At 43.7% G+C, this 15,557-nt stretch overlaps 1 protein-coding gene across 1 annotated transcript in view; it reads right to left on the minus strand.

Moving 5' to 3' along the window:
* Positions 1-13,647, minus strand: part of EIF5B (eukaryotic translation initiation factor 5B) — a 37,595-nt gene extending 23,948 nt beyond the window's left edge. Inside the window, exon 1 of the mRNA XM_075057306.1 lies at positions 13,534-13,647. Within this exon, the coding sequence (XP_074913407.1) occupies positions 13,534-13,568 (35 nt within the window). The 5' untranslated portion in view covers positions 13,569-13,647. The remainder of the gene's footprint in view (positions 1-13,533) is intronic.
* Positions 13,648-15,557: the final 1,910 nt, after the last annotated feature.

Raw genomic sequence — 15,557 nt, forward strand, 5'->3', positions numbered from 1 at the left:
TCATCTGCAACTGAGCAGAAGTGGCTTTTTTCCTGTCCTTTATCAATAGTTGTAGTTCAGATGCACTTTTTTCTTGACTTGTACCACAAGAATTGAGCAAAGACTATGTCTAGTGTCCAGAGGTTTTTCTACCTAATCACAATCACAATACAAATTTAAGAAAGGAGACTTACCTATTCCCTGCTTCACACTTAGAACTTTGCTACTCAGACCAAAACTGGTCTATTAAAGTAGCAAATATTAGGATGCTACTTTCCTCACAGCTTGAAGTTTCAAAACCCATTTAATCAATATGCTATTAGTATCTCATCTAACTCTCTCTTGGATATGTGGGCAGAAAACTGTTGTTTCACAATTTCACTGTCTTAATTATTATTACTGACTTAAGACTAGCCAGCCAAAGGGTGACCCACCAAATACCTGAATCTATATCCAGAAAATAAGGGAAATAAATTTCTTCCAAATTCAGGACCTCTGAGACATCAGGCAATTGTAACCTACCAGAGCTTCAGCCTTGCCAGTTTACAAACCCAGAAGTTGAATATTAATAAAGAAAATCAAGTACATACTTATTCCTTTAAAGAGTCTGAAATTCAGTAAGTCTAAGTTGTATTTCCCTTTGCAAAAGGAGAGGGCCGAGAGAATAATTTTACAAGTTTAAGTTAATGCTGACATTCACAAACCCATTTTATCCCAAATATCTGGCATAAGCAAGTCACTAAACACTGTCTGTATAGCACAAATAAGCACAATAGCACAAGTAAGCAGCAATGCACATCCTTTTTTTTTTAAAGGCGAAGATTGATTATTTAAGGTCTTAAATTTTCTTCTATATAGACTGAACAATACAAATAAAAAGCAGCACAAAGAAACACTTCACTGTACAGCATCTTCATTATGAGAGATACTTACTTTTAGTCAAGAGAAGAAAAAACATGCCTTGGATATACCTAGTAGTACTTCTTATGTGCTGACATGATAAGTAATACATTTTTCAAAGAAATGTAACTCTCAAATAGTTAATGCAAGATTTCTAAACCAATCCCCCCCTCCCTGAAGAGGAAAGAATAAACTTTTTGGCCATTTCCACCTTAAGAACAGCTGACTTGATGTTTCAGCAATTTTAAGAGCTGTTTTTATAAGCACTTTAACTGGCTGTGCACCGGGGGTAACATAGACAGCTGAAATAAAAATGTCAACAATCATCTCTACACCTACAGTTAAAGCCCTAATATCAGGCTAACTATATTACATCTAGGCCCACACATAGGCCCTCACACTTCTTTTTGCATTAAGTGCAGCATATCAGTTTATTAAGCACACTTGCTTATTTCCTTCTACTCTAGGAGTTAACAGAGAAGATTGAGTCAAATCCAAGCTTGAAATAGTTTGAAGAGACCAAAATATAAGCTCCACTACTACTTATTCCATGGCTGTACTGCTCCCACTACTACAGGATCTTAACCATATGGTTGTAGTGATATTAAAGAACCAAGCCTTTAAACAGCTTGTATTTTACAGGGATATTCAAGACTGACTTTTGACATTGCAACTTTGCAGAAAGTTATGCCCAAACATAAAATACATGGTTTTTATGCTGCTAGCAAAAGAGGATGCTTATGGTACCTTCTGTTTTCCAGGATACAGGCTTTAAGGGGGTGGGGGTTTATTTGTTTTTAAATCAACCCACTTCAACTGAACCTTGAAGAAGAAAACTTCTTTGGGGAAAAAAATCTCTCAAATCAAAAACTGAAAAAACTAATTCATAGACATTAAGCTTTAACACCCACCAGGAAGAACAGTCTAGGAATAATAATGAAGACTGTTCAGCTGTCACAACAGTGGCATAGTAGAAGAGTCTTTCCAACCTTTGCTTCCAGTGCTTAACAGTCAATGGTTTCCAAGAAATCTATATTTTCCGCTACATTTCTACTTACTAAGAAGTGACACAGCAGGCTTCAAACATTTGAGCCTCGATGAAGTAAAAAGTAAAATTAAGGCTGCACTTGTATATACAGCAATATATACAGTTATAATTCTTCTTAAGAACCAAAAAGCAAGAATATCATTGGAAAGCCAAGGAATTCAGATATTGGCTTCCATTACTAAGAGGTTATTCCCATGCTGACTTTGAATTTCCTTACCTTTTAAAAATCTAACAATATTCCACTAGGATTTCATAATAAAAGAAAGTTGAAAAGAAGACTGAGAATGTATGCTCCTTCCCTTCCTGAGAGATTCTTATGTCATAAGGAACATGCTGCACTTAGATACATAAGAGGAGAGCTTCTTTCCTATTGGCATTGGAAGATACACCTAGGAACTTTTTCCTGTCAACTTTTTTAAGCAGTCCCATGTTTCAGAAACCCAAACACTCTTGCAGGAACATCGTCCTCCCCCAAGTCCTCCAAAAGGTCTCCACACAGCCTCTCTTGCCCCTCCATTCAGGCTTTACAAGGGTCCTAACCCCAACTCTTAAGAGCGCCTGATACAGGAACCTGAAAGCACCAGTATGCTCAGTTTTCAATTCTGACCTTGAACTGCTTTTGCATGAAGGCTTCATATTTGCAGCCTCACTACCTTAGGCCATTCAAGCTCAATGCTTTGGACTCAAAGGAGGCTTGCTGTCGATCAGGTTCACACACCAAGATAACCAGTCCCATGTTTCCCCAGCACAAGAGGCTCAAGGAGGTCTGGAAAGCGTGAAGCTGAAAGCAAAGTGTTACCGCACTGCTGAGAAGGGGTTATGACCCTGATTCTCTTTTGTCTCCCTTTCAGAAATGAAGGCTGAGCCACCCTTCTTATTCACGTACTTTTGATTCCAGACCCTATTTTTGCTGCCAGATATGAAAAGAGTTCCGATATTGCTAAAACAGCATTTCAATGCAGTAAGCGACAGCAAAAGTTAGGTGTGTGTACTTCACACACAAACCAAAACAAGCAATTTTCAAAACATTAAATGGCTGCAGACATTCCTCCACAGAGGTCTGTGCCTAATACAGGGCAAAACTATGCAGCGGTAGAAGACACAGCAGTCAGGCTAATTAAAGGAGATAGCAATAATCAATAACAAGTATGTAGAGATCTCCACATTTCAGATACCAAGCAAAACTATTTATCTTTAGAATTCTATCACTGATTAAAAAAAAAAGTGCTCTACATTTCCCCTACACAAGTTCACTGCCTTTTGCCATTTAAGCAGGATTACAGCAATACAAGACTTCAAAATATTCCAGAGCATTTTAAAAGTAGCATACAGAAATATTCACATACTTTATACTGAAAAATATTGACCTTACTGCCCTAGAAATGAGATTAAGAAATCATCTGTTGCCCAAAAGGCTCCCAGTAAAAGTTGTCTGTGTAGACTACTGAAAACCTGCATTACATAGGGAAAGCCACTTATGAATAGATTCCTAAATATTCACTGGGTCACTAGTTAAATGCTGTGTTAGCACGCCATTCTGTACAAAACCAGGAATAAATATACCCAGATCATCCCAAGTAAGTGTTTGGAGATTTTTAAAACAGGCATAGGCAACAAAGGAAATTCAACATCTCTCATGCAATCAAAGCATCAAATCAGGCCAGTGACAGAAAATGAAAAGTCCAAAACACAAGCTAAACTACTTGGTGTTACATGTTAAGCAAAACCACTGACAAATAAAGCTACAATCCCAAGTCCTGCCTATTAGAGAACGTATGAAACATTTCCAGTGTGAAGATTAAAGCAGAGTTAGGAAATAAATGAAGAGCTGTCACCTACCGCTGCTCAGTCAGATGTAAAAAGATGGCCAGTAGCTCTCCTACTTATAAGATCCCACACAGTTGCAAGCTATTGAGTCAGAAAAGTGGAAAAACCTCGTGACTAATAGATGCATGGTCCGTAGAAAAAACATCGCAGTGTTTCTCTTGCTATTACAGCAAGGAAACAGTATTTAAGACTAGAAACCCGGGGGGGGGAACACCACATACACAGAAAACCCCCCAGCTATTACATAGCATCTGCTGAAAAAAAACCAAACACTAAAATAGCACATACCTTAAAGGCGTGGGGCTTTTTTTTTTTTCGGGGGGGGGGGGGGGGGGGGGGGCAGGTCCTTTAAAACCTGAGAAACAAGCACAGTTTTGGAGCAAGTTCTTTTTCTGATGCAATGGCCTGCAACAGCCAGAACCTAGAAATTCCCTATGGAAGCCATCATGAAGCCAGAGTTCATCCTAACACAAGCTTTGATTTACAGATGTTCAAGCTTACCTTAATCCTAGTTTCCACATACTAGCGTTTGCTTTAGTCTTTTAAGGGCATGCTTTGCCATTTTGCTTACAAACACTTAAACTGTAAAGTTTCATAGTTTCTAACACTTTTGCAGAATTAGCAAGATGTATTTTTGAAGTTTGAAGTTTTACCTTTTCTTTTGCAGTCTAGGATATTACAGATGTTAATTAGTGCATATTTCACCAGAGCAAAAGTTGTCATGCTACAAATCAAAATTTAAACTTACAATTCTGAAATAAAATAAAAACTATCAGAGCTTCCTAACAGTATTTCAGAATAGTTACAAGTACATTTTAATTATCTATCACCTCTCTCTTACATGGAAGGTTAAAAAAATGACTCCAACTACTGGCATAGTTCATATATTTATCACTAGGGATTTTCACAGTGTGAAGCTTCCATACTAAGGACAGATACTGCATGCAATATAATCTCTGTAACAGACAAATCTAGGCATCGAAACTTGAAAGGCTTCCTGGGCATTGCCCTGGAAAACATGGCCAAATGTGGGGAAGACAGGACTACAGCTATCGAAATAAGAGTCAACAGACTTTTAGCATTTTTCTTTGCTCGGTGAACTTCTGCAGCTGAAATGCGTAACTGCCTTCCTTGCCAAACAAGCTCCTCCAGCTTTCCATGCAGGTTCTAGTGAAGGACACAGCCTTGCAAGCCAACTGACACCAACAGCATTTCACAGGTACTCTTTGATAAGAGGCATATTATATTAGCAGAACCACCAGCAAACATGCATGTTTTCCTCATGCTCTTTCCTAAGACCACACTTGTTATAGTACCTACATTACATAGCCCCAAACACAGGGCAAAATTTCATTATAAATAGGCACCACGCGTCTACATGTGACAGAGATGGCATCCTGACTAGGCAGCAGTAAGATAAAGAGCAAAGGAAACTATTAATCCATACATGAACTGAAAGAGTAGAGCAGCAGGATTAATTATCAGTATACAAAGGAGCTGAGTTGCCCTCATTTATATCGATTTCACTCTACTGAAATTAGTTAAATGAAACTGCAGAAATTAAATGGAAGAATTCAGCTTAAAATGAGAAGGCGGCCATAACTACTGGAAATCCAACATCCAGTTTTGCAAACAAAGCCAACAGGATAACACTCTCCTGCTGAAACCAAAACTAAAGGATACACACAAACTCAAAGATTACAAGTACTTTTTGATCCACTGCACTGACCGACACAAATATGATTACTAAAGCTTGCCTTCATCTTACAGCTAACTGAGATAACAAGCTAAGTCAAATTACACTAAAAATATTTTAGTTTGGATTGGTTTTAAGCTGTCTCTGTGAAGATAAAGTTCAAATGTCAGAAAACACTGTACAATTAAAAACAGACACAAAAAAACCCCCACACATTCACGTGCATGAAGCAGAAGAGTCAGTAAGTCCACACAGCAAGAAAGTTGCATCACTACTGTGAACTCACTGCCCACATTCCTACATAATCAGAAGACTCATTTTTGCTGAGACAACTTTGGAGATATTTCATCATTTACATGACACCAGCTCTTCTAACCACCTTCAAAGGAACATCACTGTCATTAAGTTATGTTCTTTTGCTTAAAAAAAAAAAAAAAAAAGAGCCCTTGAACTTCAAAAAGACTGAAAAGAAGCTGAACCATCTGTTTCCATGTGTTTAGTTTTGCAATAGTTTTAGAGCAACTGAAACTAATACTTTTAGACAGCTCTTTACCATTATTCCCCTACAGCACCTTACCCACCCCCTGTATATGTGGGTCATAAGCCCAGTAATAAGGATGCATTTCTAAATACAAGCTTATGCAAACTTAGCAAGTTACCAATGCTGAATGGCATATTTGTAGTTGGTTTTACTTGTAGGTATTAAGATAAATTGGCATTCTGTCTTCCAAAAAAAGTTCTTTTAGAACAACTGGTTTAAAATGCTACAGAAGATAAATCAGTTTGGAAGTAATTATTTAATTGTTCAAAACCACGCACCACTAACTTGTTCTTTAAGTGGGTTATGAAATTGAAAATGCAAGCATCTGCTGGCTCAGCAAGGCTATTCAAAATATGAAAACAAAGCCGTGGCCTTTTTCTCATTCTTACCTATCAAAGAACATGAGCACCACAAACTTTTTAGTGTAGAAGCAGCCACCTTGTTTTTCCTGCTTAAAATATTTAAATTACATATGCCAGAGACAGCCTGAAATTCAGGAAAGAATGAACTGCATGCCTTCCTCAGCCCAAGAAGTGAAGGAGTGTTCACATGAGCAGCAGCTATGCAACCCACCACTACAGCCAAGAGTGGCTTAAAAAAAAAAAAAAAAAAAATCACAGCCCCAGAAAAAGGCCACCCTCCCCTTGCCTTTTCCTCAAACTATGGGGCAGGGGAGGGGAGAAGTGACTTCCTTCCCCATTCCCAGCAACACTTTCCCCTCTCATCAGCTCAGGCAATCCTGTGCCCACAAGTCCTTGCAGAAAACACTTTTTTGATGGCAGATCAAATCACACACTGGAGTTGTACTGTGGGCACATAAGCATTGAATCCAGTGCAACGGAAGCAGTTACAGCATACAGCTGGGGACAGCAAGAGTAAGAAAGACCACAAGGTTTGAAACGACTGACAGCTCAACTGAATTAAGTGTGATGTGAAACTACACCTCAGCTGTTTTTCCCTAGTAAGATGAAGGAAGCTGGTGAAGCTACCTAATTACATGAGACAGCAAGGAAGTAAAATTTGACTAAAAGGGTAATTGCTTTTTATTCAGGCTCCCAAGACAATGATTCCATTTTTAATATTAAAGAGTCATGCCTTCTCTTTCAAGTTTGGCTGGGGAAAAAGAAGGATGGAATAACTATCAGCTAAGGAAAACCTTCTAAAAAAAGGCATAGAAAACATAACTTTTAACCCCAACAGATTCTAGAAAAAACAGAAATTCGCCTTTATACAACTCAGATTTAAAAAAAAAAAAAAAAGAAGAAAAAAGAAAAAAGTTCACCACAATCTAAAATTCCCATTTAAACAAAGATATAACAAAACTTCAAGATAAAAAGCTTCTTTTGTGGCTAGTAGCTGGCAACACAGAGCTCTGGATGAAAGCAGTTCTTCAAGGTTCAGTTTAAGTGGTTACATCCCAAGAGAATAAGATGACTAAAAGCATAGAATATGAAACACTAAGTAAAGAACTAGTATGTGGTCTTCCCTAGACTAGTTCTTTTGGGTTTTGTTTGTCTAGAAAATGTGTAAAGATGACAGAAATTACCTCCAAATCCAGTGTTTCACAACTTCCATATCCTATGTATTTCTCATTGTATAAAATGAAAATACGTCACAAAAATACCATTTAGAACACTTCATAAAATACATTTTTGATTGTCTATAATCCTGAAGAGCAAAGGATGCCCACCTACACTAACTATAGTAAAAACCAATACTTCACCTTACAGTGTGTATCCAAAGAAACATATTTCAGTGTTAAGATAGCAGATTCATGTTTAAAATCTCCACTAGGCTATTGTAAAAGAAAAAGAGAAAAAAAAACCCACATAGGGGAAAAATAAGTCATCAGTGCTGTAATCACCAGGATCATCAAAACACACATCTTCCGTAAGATACCAACTGCTTTCAGACCAGAACACCCACGAGACTGCACTGTACTCTTTAAGCAAGCCAAACTTAATGACTGGATTAATTATTTGTACACATAATTTATGTGCAGAAAAATTACTTTCTCTACCAGTCTCGGGGACTATTTTGTGGAGGGAATCAGAAGGAGGAGGAAAAGGAATATTACGCAAGCGTTAAAAGTTACTAAACCAGAGATTTTGTCTAGAACTGTAACCTTCACTCCTAGGCAGCTTTTAAGTGATGAAGAGCACAGAACAAATGGAGAGCAACGCACATGAGCGCAGAGTCAGAAAGACATGACAGTACTAATGCAATTAAAACCGGCAAAGGTATGTAGAGCTGTCAGCTTGTCTGGTTTGATATTATGAGTGTCAACAACAACAGCAAAGTTTAACTTACCATAAACCTCTCTATTCTGAGCGAGGTTTTCCAGAGAGCTTCAGAGAACTGAAAGAAAAGTTTCTGCAATTCCTGCTGGCTTGCAACGTACTATTTTCATACTTTTCATAAGCAGTATAGATAAGGTTCAGATGCCTTCATGAAGGTAACAGATGAAGAGAATCAAGATTTCGACAAGAAAAGCTTCTAACAATCTACTTCATGTACTGCAGTGCTTTTTAGTTTATGTTGCCATTACCACAAATATTTGAGGATCCTTACACTCTTTTTACAATGATGCTTTGCTTAAAAAAAAAATCCAACAAATGTATGAAAATAGTTTTCTTATAAATATGAAATGCCTGTGGTAAAAACTATACATTTGAGGGGAACAGAAATACACATTTGCGTAGAAAAAAACAATAAATTTCTGTAACAGAGAACTTATTTTGCATTGTTTTACTCCATCGTTCAATACAAAACCATGGCATCATCCAGATGAGATTTGCAAAACAGGGATTTCAAGGGTTTATCAGCTGTTCTCCTTGACAGAGCTGCAGAAAGCTTTGCTTGTGGAAATGTTTTTGAGAAGCAGATAGAGACAGTTATTGTAAATTTTCTGGTGTACAGAATGTTTCTGAACCACAGGTGTTCGTAGGCTTTCTAGCCTTCACAGAACTTTCCTACACAACATTAAGATGACTTTACTTCACACACTAATAAAAAGAAGCCAAACAGAACGACTAGTAGACAATGCCAACAATCTAATTTGCAGAAGAGAAAGCAATATATAGCATCAGCAACAGCGCTATAAGTCTTATTTTAGCAGCAGTGTTCACTCTTGGCTACAGAGTCACAGCTGGCACCTGTAACTTTTAAAGCAATATGCATGAATGATCAGAGTGGTATGCCTAGGCAAGAGTTCACAATATTAAAGGGCACAAGAATAAACACACCTAAAGACTACCTACTGGAAGCTAAGGAAAACTACCAAGAGAAGAGGAAGATGACTTAAAGCTGGGAGAAGAGGAAAAACACATGAAAAGCTAACACTATCAAGGGGAAAGATCCATATCCCAGGCAGAAAATAATTTCTAACATGCAGCATATAGCACACTTACTTGGAAATCTACAGCAGCAGTTTGAGGCTTGAATTCAAAGCACAGTTCTGTAGCTTAAAACAGCCTTTCTTCCCACACATGTAAAAAAAAAAAATCCTACACTAAATTCACAAAGACAGCAGGGCAGAACCGTGACATACCTCCTGCCATTACGGCTCTGTCCAAGAACCAAAGCATTAACACATCACTCCCAGGAGGAGCTAGACTACACATCAGAACACCTACTCTTCCATTAGGAAAGCCTGAAAATTCAGATGCCTCATATTTTTATTGAGGGATTTGCTATGAAGTTTCATTTGAAAATGAGTGATCAACACAACCGTAAAACTTCCAAAGAGGAAACAATTAAAGCAACTTCCATATGGCTTAGGAGCTATTTATGACCCAAGACACTCTCCACCTTTAAAAAGCACCCTCTAACACACCACATGGAGTTTTTCCTGCAGTGACCATATATTTGACCATTCTAAATAAATATGTTCTTCACTGACAGATGCACAGCAATTAAGCGGCAGGAGTCAATAATAGTTCCAGAGGAGCATAACAGAGTCGCTGGTATAGTAGAAACAGATTTGTAGGTGTATCTGTTCAGGTAGCAATCTGTATTCATAATGGACAACAGTCCTGCATTCCCATTCTTTCCCTGCTCACCATAGCTACCATCTTACACAGGGTCTTTTGTCCCTATGTACTTAGAACCTGTTCCCATGACAGAATTCATCCTCACCCTCTTTTACCAGCACATTTCCCGGACATATATGAATACTTATCAGTATGACCTCTACTGTACTCAGCAGAAACAAGGCAGGAGGAAACTACACAACAGAAGTCAAAGCAATGGCGGCGAGGGGAGAAAAGCAGAGTAAAGATGACTTGAACCTTCCGTAACTTGTCTCAGTATGTCAGAAGACAAGCAGAAAATCTCCTTCCTGTCACATCAATTCTCAAACCAATATTCACAACACAGACATACCACCTGCATCTTCCCACATGCTTCCTCTGCACTGCAAGTTATGCCCGTGAGCTGCCACATGCTTTGGGAGCTGCAGCCAAAAGGGATGCAAGGAATTGTATCTGTAACATAATTGCTGGGGAAGGAGAGAGGAAAAGGAGGAGGAAACAAGTAATACTGCATAGCACAGAACTGAAGACGCAGGAGGCAAAACCGACTGGACGCCTTTGATTACACTGTGCCACTCCTCTCTCACTCTACTGGGAATGGAAGGGAGACTGATGGGAGATGTTGAAGCCCAACTTCAAGCTACAGATGCAAATATGCGATGCAGCCTCTCCCCTGAGGGAACTTGACATTCACAGGGGTGTCACCTAGAACCAACACCACCAGATGATGACAGTACCTCTGCAGACAGAGCCTGTTCCAAAACATCACTGGCCTTCCAGGTCCATCCTCACTCCCATCCCCCTCAAAGTCCCTTCTGCAAAACCATCCCATCCTTCTTCTCAAACTCACATCTGTTTGAATTCTTCTTCCACATCACCCCTCCCATTGCCATACAACCGTGTAGCCCTGTAACACAGTATTGCCACTGCTAGTAGCAGTCTATAAGCTCTGTACTGCATTTGCAAGGCCTTAGGGCTAAAGCCTGTCAGGCTTACTTTGGCTGAACTTTTCTTGACCTGCCTGCAACTGTTACTTGATTTAGCTGTGACAGCAATTTCTCTGATTGACCAGGTGCCTATGCCTAATTGGTTCTACTTTTGTTTACGCAGGCATGCTGCAACCAGTTTCACATAGACAGCAGTAACAAGCAGTTACTCTGTATAGAATGAGATATTCACAACTCTACAACAATGATGTAGCATAGAGAAATACAGGCCTGGTATGGTAGCAGAGGCCTTGAGAAGTGGAGAGACAGGATGCAGTGGAGAGGTGCGCAGGCACGGGATAAACAGAGATGACTTCTACAGGACTCGGCACTGGACACCCCACAACTCACCAGCGGTTAGCTAAGAGAAATGCAGACCTGGACAAAACTGGTTTTAGGGCTAACAAACAAGGAAGAAATAGTATCTACTATATAGTGCCTTTTACATATTTGGATGTAACATGGAGCTGCAAACCAATGAAGAGCAAAGGCACACAAGCACGTTAGCAAGCATATAAAAATGATCTCAAGTGGATCCTAGAGCGAGGAAAATGAAGCCATCAACACGAACAATCATATTGCTCCTTGTGAAGGACACCCGACACTGACAACTCACCGTAACAGCTCACCACCACCAGGATGAAACCACTGACCTCAGGACTCAGAGCAGCAGTGAGACGGTGAGTGCAACTACTTTAACTGCATTATCGCTCTTTCTTTTTTTTGTAACAATTGGATCTGAATTAGTAATCATTAGGCTCTTAGGATTTCAATTACTCTAACACTAAATTCTTGGCCTCCCTTAAGTTATGCTTCCATTTTTTAGACATAAATGAGATTTTGTGCGTAGTACCCAAGAAAGGCCCATGTTCAGTAATTTACTGACACGAAGAAATACATGCGGATACACACAAAGAGAACAAGGTATCCATCAGGCATCAAGACTCTCAAAGCGTCCCCTGCACACCAGCCGCTGTCACTGGAAGAGCCCCGAGTAGCAGTGCTTCAGTACCCGAAGGCTTCTACATGATTCTGGCATCTACCACACCAGGTAGAAAGATGAGCAGTAGGCCTTTTTTCCCTTTAGAGCACAAAGATCCAACCCTTCCCTCCTCTTTTTGATATCGCACTTGACTCATCTCCTCACCAGAGCTGCTCCCAGGATACACCTGTGAAACACAGCTGGTGAAACAAGCTGATTAACAACAGACACTACAAAGCAGCATACCTGGTACAGCAAAAGGTGTGAGGGAAAATAGTCAGACAAGCAAAATACCTTGCTAGCAAAATACTCATTACCCGGAAAAGACTAGAGAAACTATAACAGTTTACACCCTAACCTGGTTAAGGGTAACAATCTTAAGTCACTAACGTCAACACCTTAATGCAATACACATGTGGCTATAAGAAATGTCAGAGAGGAAACAGTATTTTGTGAAATAGCCACCATAGGGAGTACTTTCATAAGAGAAACACTTGACGACTCAAAAAAAGATATACAAAATGAGCAGTCTAGGTCAGGAAAAAAAGTTGTAGTTTCCAGTTCATACAGATTTTAAGACGTCAGTTTTCATTTAACTCCTTGTCAGTATTAACAACTAAAAACATTCTCCAAATTGACTGCATTTTTGTATTTATTGCTTTATAGTGACAAGGAACAGCATCTTTTCTGCTGCTAGCATATATATGTTATTCGGTGTTCCATATGGTTAATATAGCTGCCATTATAAGAATCTCTTACACACAAAAAAAGTTCACAGATGGGGCAGTATCCAAGAAGATAGGCACATAACTGTAGAAGTGATCCTCTTACCCTCCAGCCACTAAAATATCTGCGTTTATTAAACATACAGAAATCACTAAGTTACAGCGTGATCTACAGCGCTGTCTCCCGTTGAAAAAAAAAAGATAAAATAAAAAAAAAAACAAACCCAACGGAACACACACACTTCAGGCACTGCAACTGAACCAGGCAGCTGTTTTGAGCTGACAACCGAGATCCGCGCTCGCAGCCAGCGGCCCTCCGTCCCTGCCTGCTCCCGGACAAGCTGCCCCAGGAGCCGGGCGAGGCTCAGGCTGAAGGAATCGCCTTTCGGAGGGAGCGCTGAGACGGCGCCGGCAACGCAGCGGCTCCCGCGCCGAGGGCCAAGTTTCTCCTGCGCGGCCGCCAGCCTCCCGTTCCGCACCGCCGCCCGCGGGACACCCACCCGCCGCCGCCGTCTCCTCGGGCCTCCGGCGCCGGTCGGGCCCGCACGCCCGGCCGGTGCCGCTCTCCCGGGCGAGGGACGCGAGCGGGCCTCTTCCGCCCCGAGGCCGCCCGGCCAAGGGCCGCCGGGCCAAGGGCCTACCGAGCCGGGCCTACCGGGCCGGGCCCGCCCCGCCGCCGCCTCCGACGAGGCCGCGGAGCCGCGGCAGGGCCTGACTCAGCGCCGCGGCACCGGCGCTCGCCGCTGACTGTCAGCGGCCCGGGATGGGGACGAGGAGGGGACCGAGGAGAAGGGGGAGCGAGGTCGCTGCCGCCCTACCTGTCCTCGCTCTTGTTCTTCTGCTTCTTGCCCATGGCGGCGGCCCCGGCGCTCGTCCCCCGCCTCAGCGCTGCCCGGCCGCCCGCCCGCGCGCAGCCCCGTGCATATGGTAAAAGAAGCCGCCTCCCCCCCCCGCCCCACACACACACACTCTGCCCGCCCCGCCGCGCGCCGCGCACGCGCCCGCGCCCGGCCCCGCCCCCCGCCGGCCCCGCGCCGGCCCAGCCACGAGAGGCGGCCGCGGCGCCGGACGAGCGGCGCTTCCCCCGCGCTGGCGCCCCCTGTCGGCCGGAGGGGGGAGCAGGCGGCGGTGCTTGGGCCCAGGCCCGGGGCCCAGAGGGGGAGGGCAGGCCGGAGCCGGCGGGCCCCCCGCCGGGGACACGGCTCCTCTCGGGGATTGCAGCCACCGGCTTCTTGAAATCGGCTTTGCTTCCACCCGTTTGGCCCTCAGGCAGCCCTGGAAAACCTCTAAGTCATGCCCCAAATCCATCGCTTCCCTCCAGTCCTCCCGCCTCCCCAGAGAGCAGCAGAGGCCCAGAACTCCTGTCAGGATCGTAGCCCATTTGGCCACAAAAACCGACCCAGTACCCAAAGTGAACATCTTTGTAAAGCTTTTGTCTGGAGGTAAACGGGACAGTTAGGTCAAAGTGGGGGAATGGAGAGGATAAAGGGAAAGCTTGTAGGGTGCATCATGGCAGCGCAGCGATCGGGCGGTAATCGAGGCACGGGGCACATCATCGGTCGCTGCCCCGTTGCCTCGCTCTTCCTGCTCCGTGCACGCAAGCTGTGCTCCCCCAGCCGGGCTCTGCCGGTCCTTTATCCCCAGCACCCCGCAGGGCGCAGGAGGTGAAGTGTGAACAACAAAAGTCCAGCACCTTAAGCCCGTGGCGAGTGCCCTCCCGCCAAAACGGGGGGTCTGAGGCGGCAGGGTTGGGTTTACAGCTCAGAGGCAACCATCAAACGAGGTTCCCCTGCAGGGAGTCAGCAACATTAAAAGTATGGCATGCCCTTCCCTCCTCGCCAGATTTCCTCAGCGTACAAAGCTTTTCCTCCCTTTCCCGTCCAAGAGGCCTTGCACCACGAGAGCCGAACCGCTGCTGCGCTCTCTCACAGCAGAGCCTGGACACTGCTGCTGCAGGGCAGGATAATGCGGCCGACACTCACAGAAACACGGCACGGACGTCAGACAGCAAACACTGCTTGTTATGGCAGAGGGGCTCTCGGGTGCAACCCAGTCTCCCTCCTGGCCGCGTTTCTCAAGAGCAAAGCAGGATGGAGCAGGAAAAACAGCATTCACAGATATCAGACTATTTAACGTGCTTTGAGAGCTTCACGTTTTCTGTTGATGTCATCAACCCGTTACAGTAACTCCTTCTGTGGACACAACAAGCCTCACGGTTGACTTCACCTTTCAGCCTCAGGATCACCACCTCCATCTTGCTTCACTCCCTAAACCCCTCACTTCCTACTTCTGCCTTTACACAGCTACAACTCCTTATCAGCCTCTCCCACCCAGCCTCCCAGCGGACTGCAGATGAGGCCAAGAGTTATCTTCCCTCCCCACCTTCCTCATCAGCATGCTTCAGTACCGGGGAGTCAGGTTTCCAGGAAACAAGAAAGCAGAACACTTGGTTTTTTGAAAACACACTTTAATATCCCATTATTTCAATCTGTGGATCTTCTAGCGCACTTGCAAGAAGAGCAAAGAGACGACAAGCCCCGGCTGCTCCAACAGAGCCGTCTTCTCACCGAGACTGCCGGAGCGGAGCGGTCCGGCCGAGCCACGCCGCCCGCCCGCCCGCCGCCAGCCCCGCCTGCCCTCGCCGAGGCGCCGCGCGGGCCGCCCTTACCTCACGGCATCGCTCGAGGGGCCCGGCCCCAACTCCCTGCGGGGGCTCGGCCTCACACGCCCAACCCCGAGAAGGAGGCCCCCAGAAAGGCGCCGGGCCTCCCCCCGAGCTCCCGCCGGCAGCCTCACCCGCCGTTACCGTTGCCGCCGCCGCGCACCCTCCCCTCAGCGGCCG

This window comes from Buteo buteo, chromosome 25, assembly GCF_964188355.1.
Source record: "Buteo buteo chromosome 25, bButBut1.hap1.1, whole genome shotgun sequence".
Taxonomy (NCBI): Eukaryota; Metazoa; Chordata; class Aves; order Accipitriformes; family Accipitridae; genus Buteo; species Buteo buteo.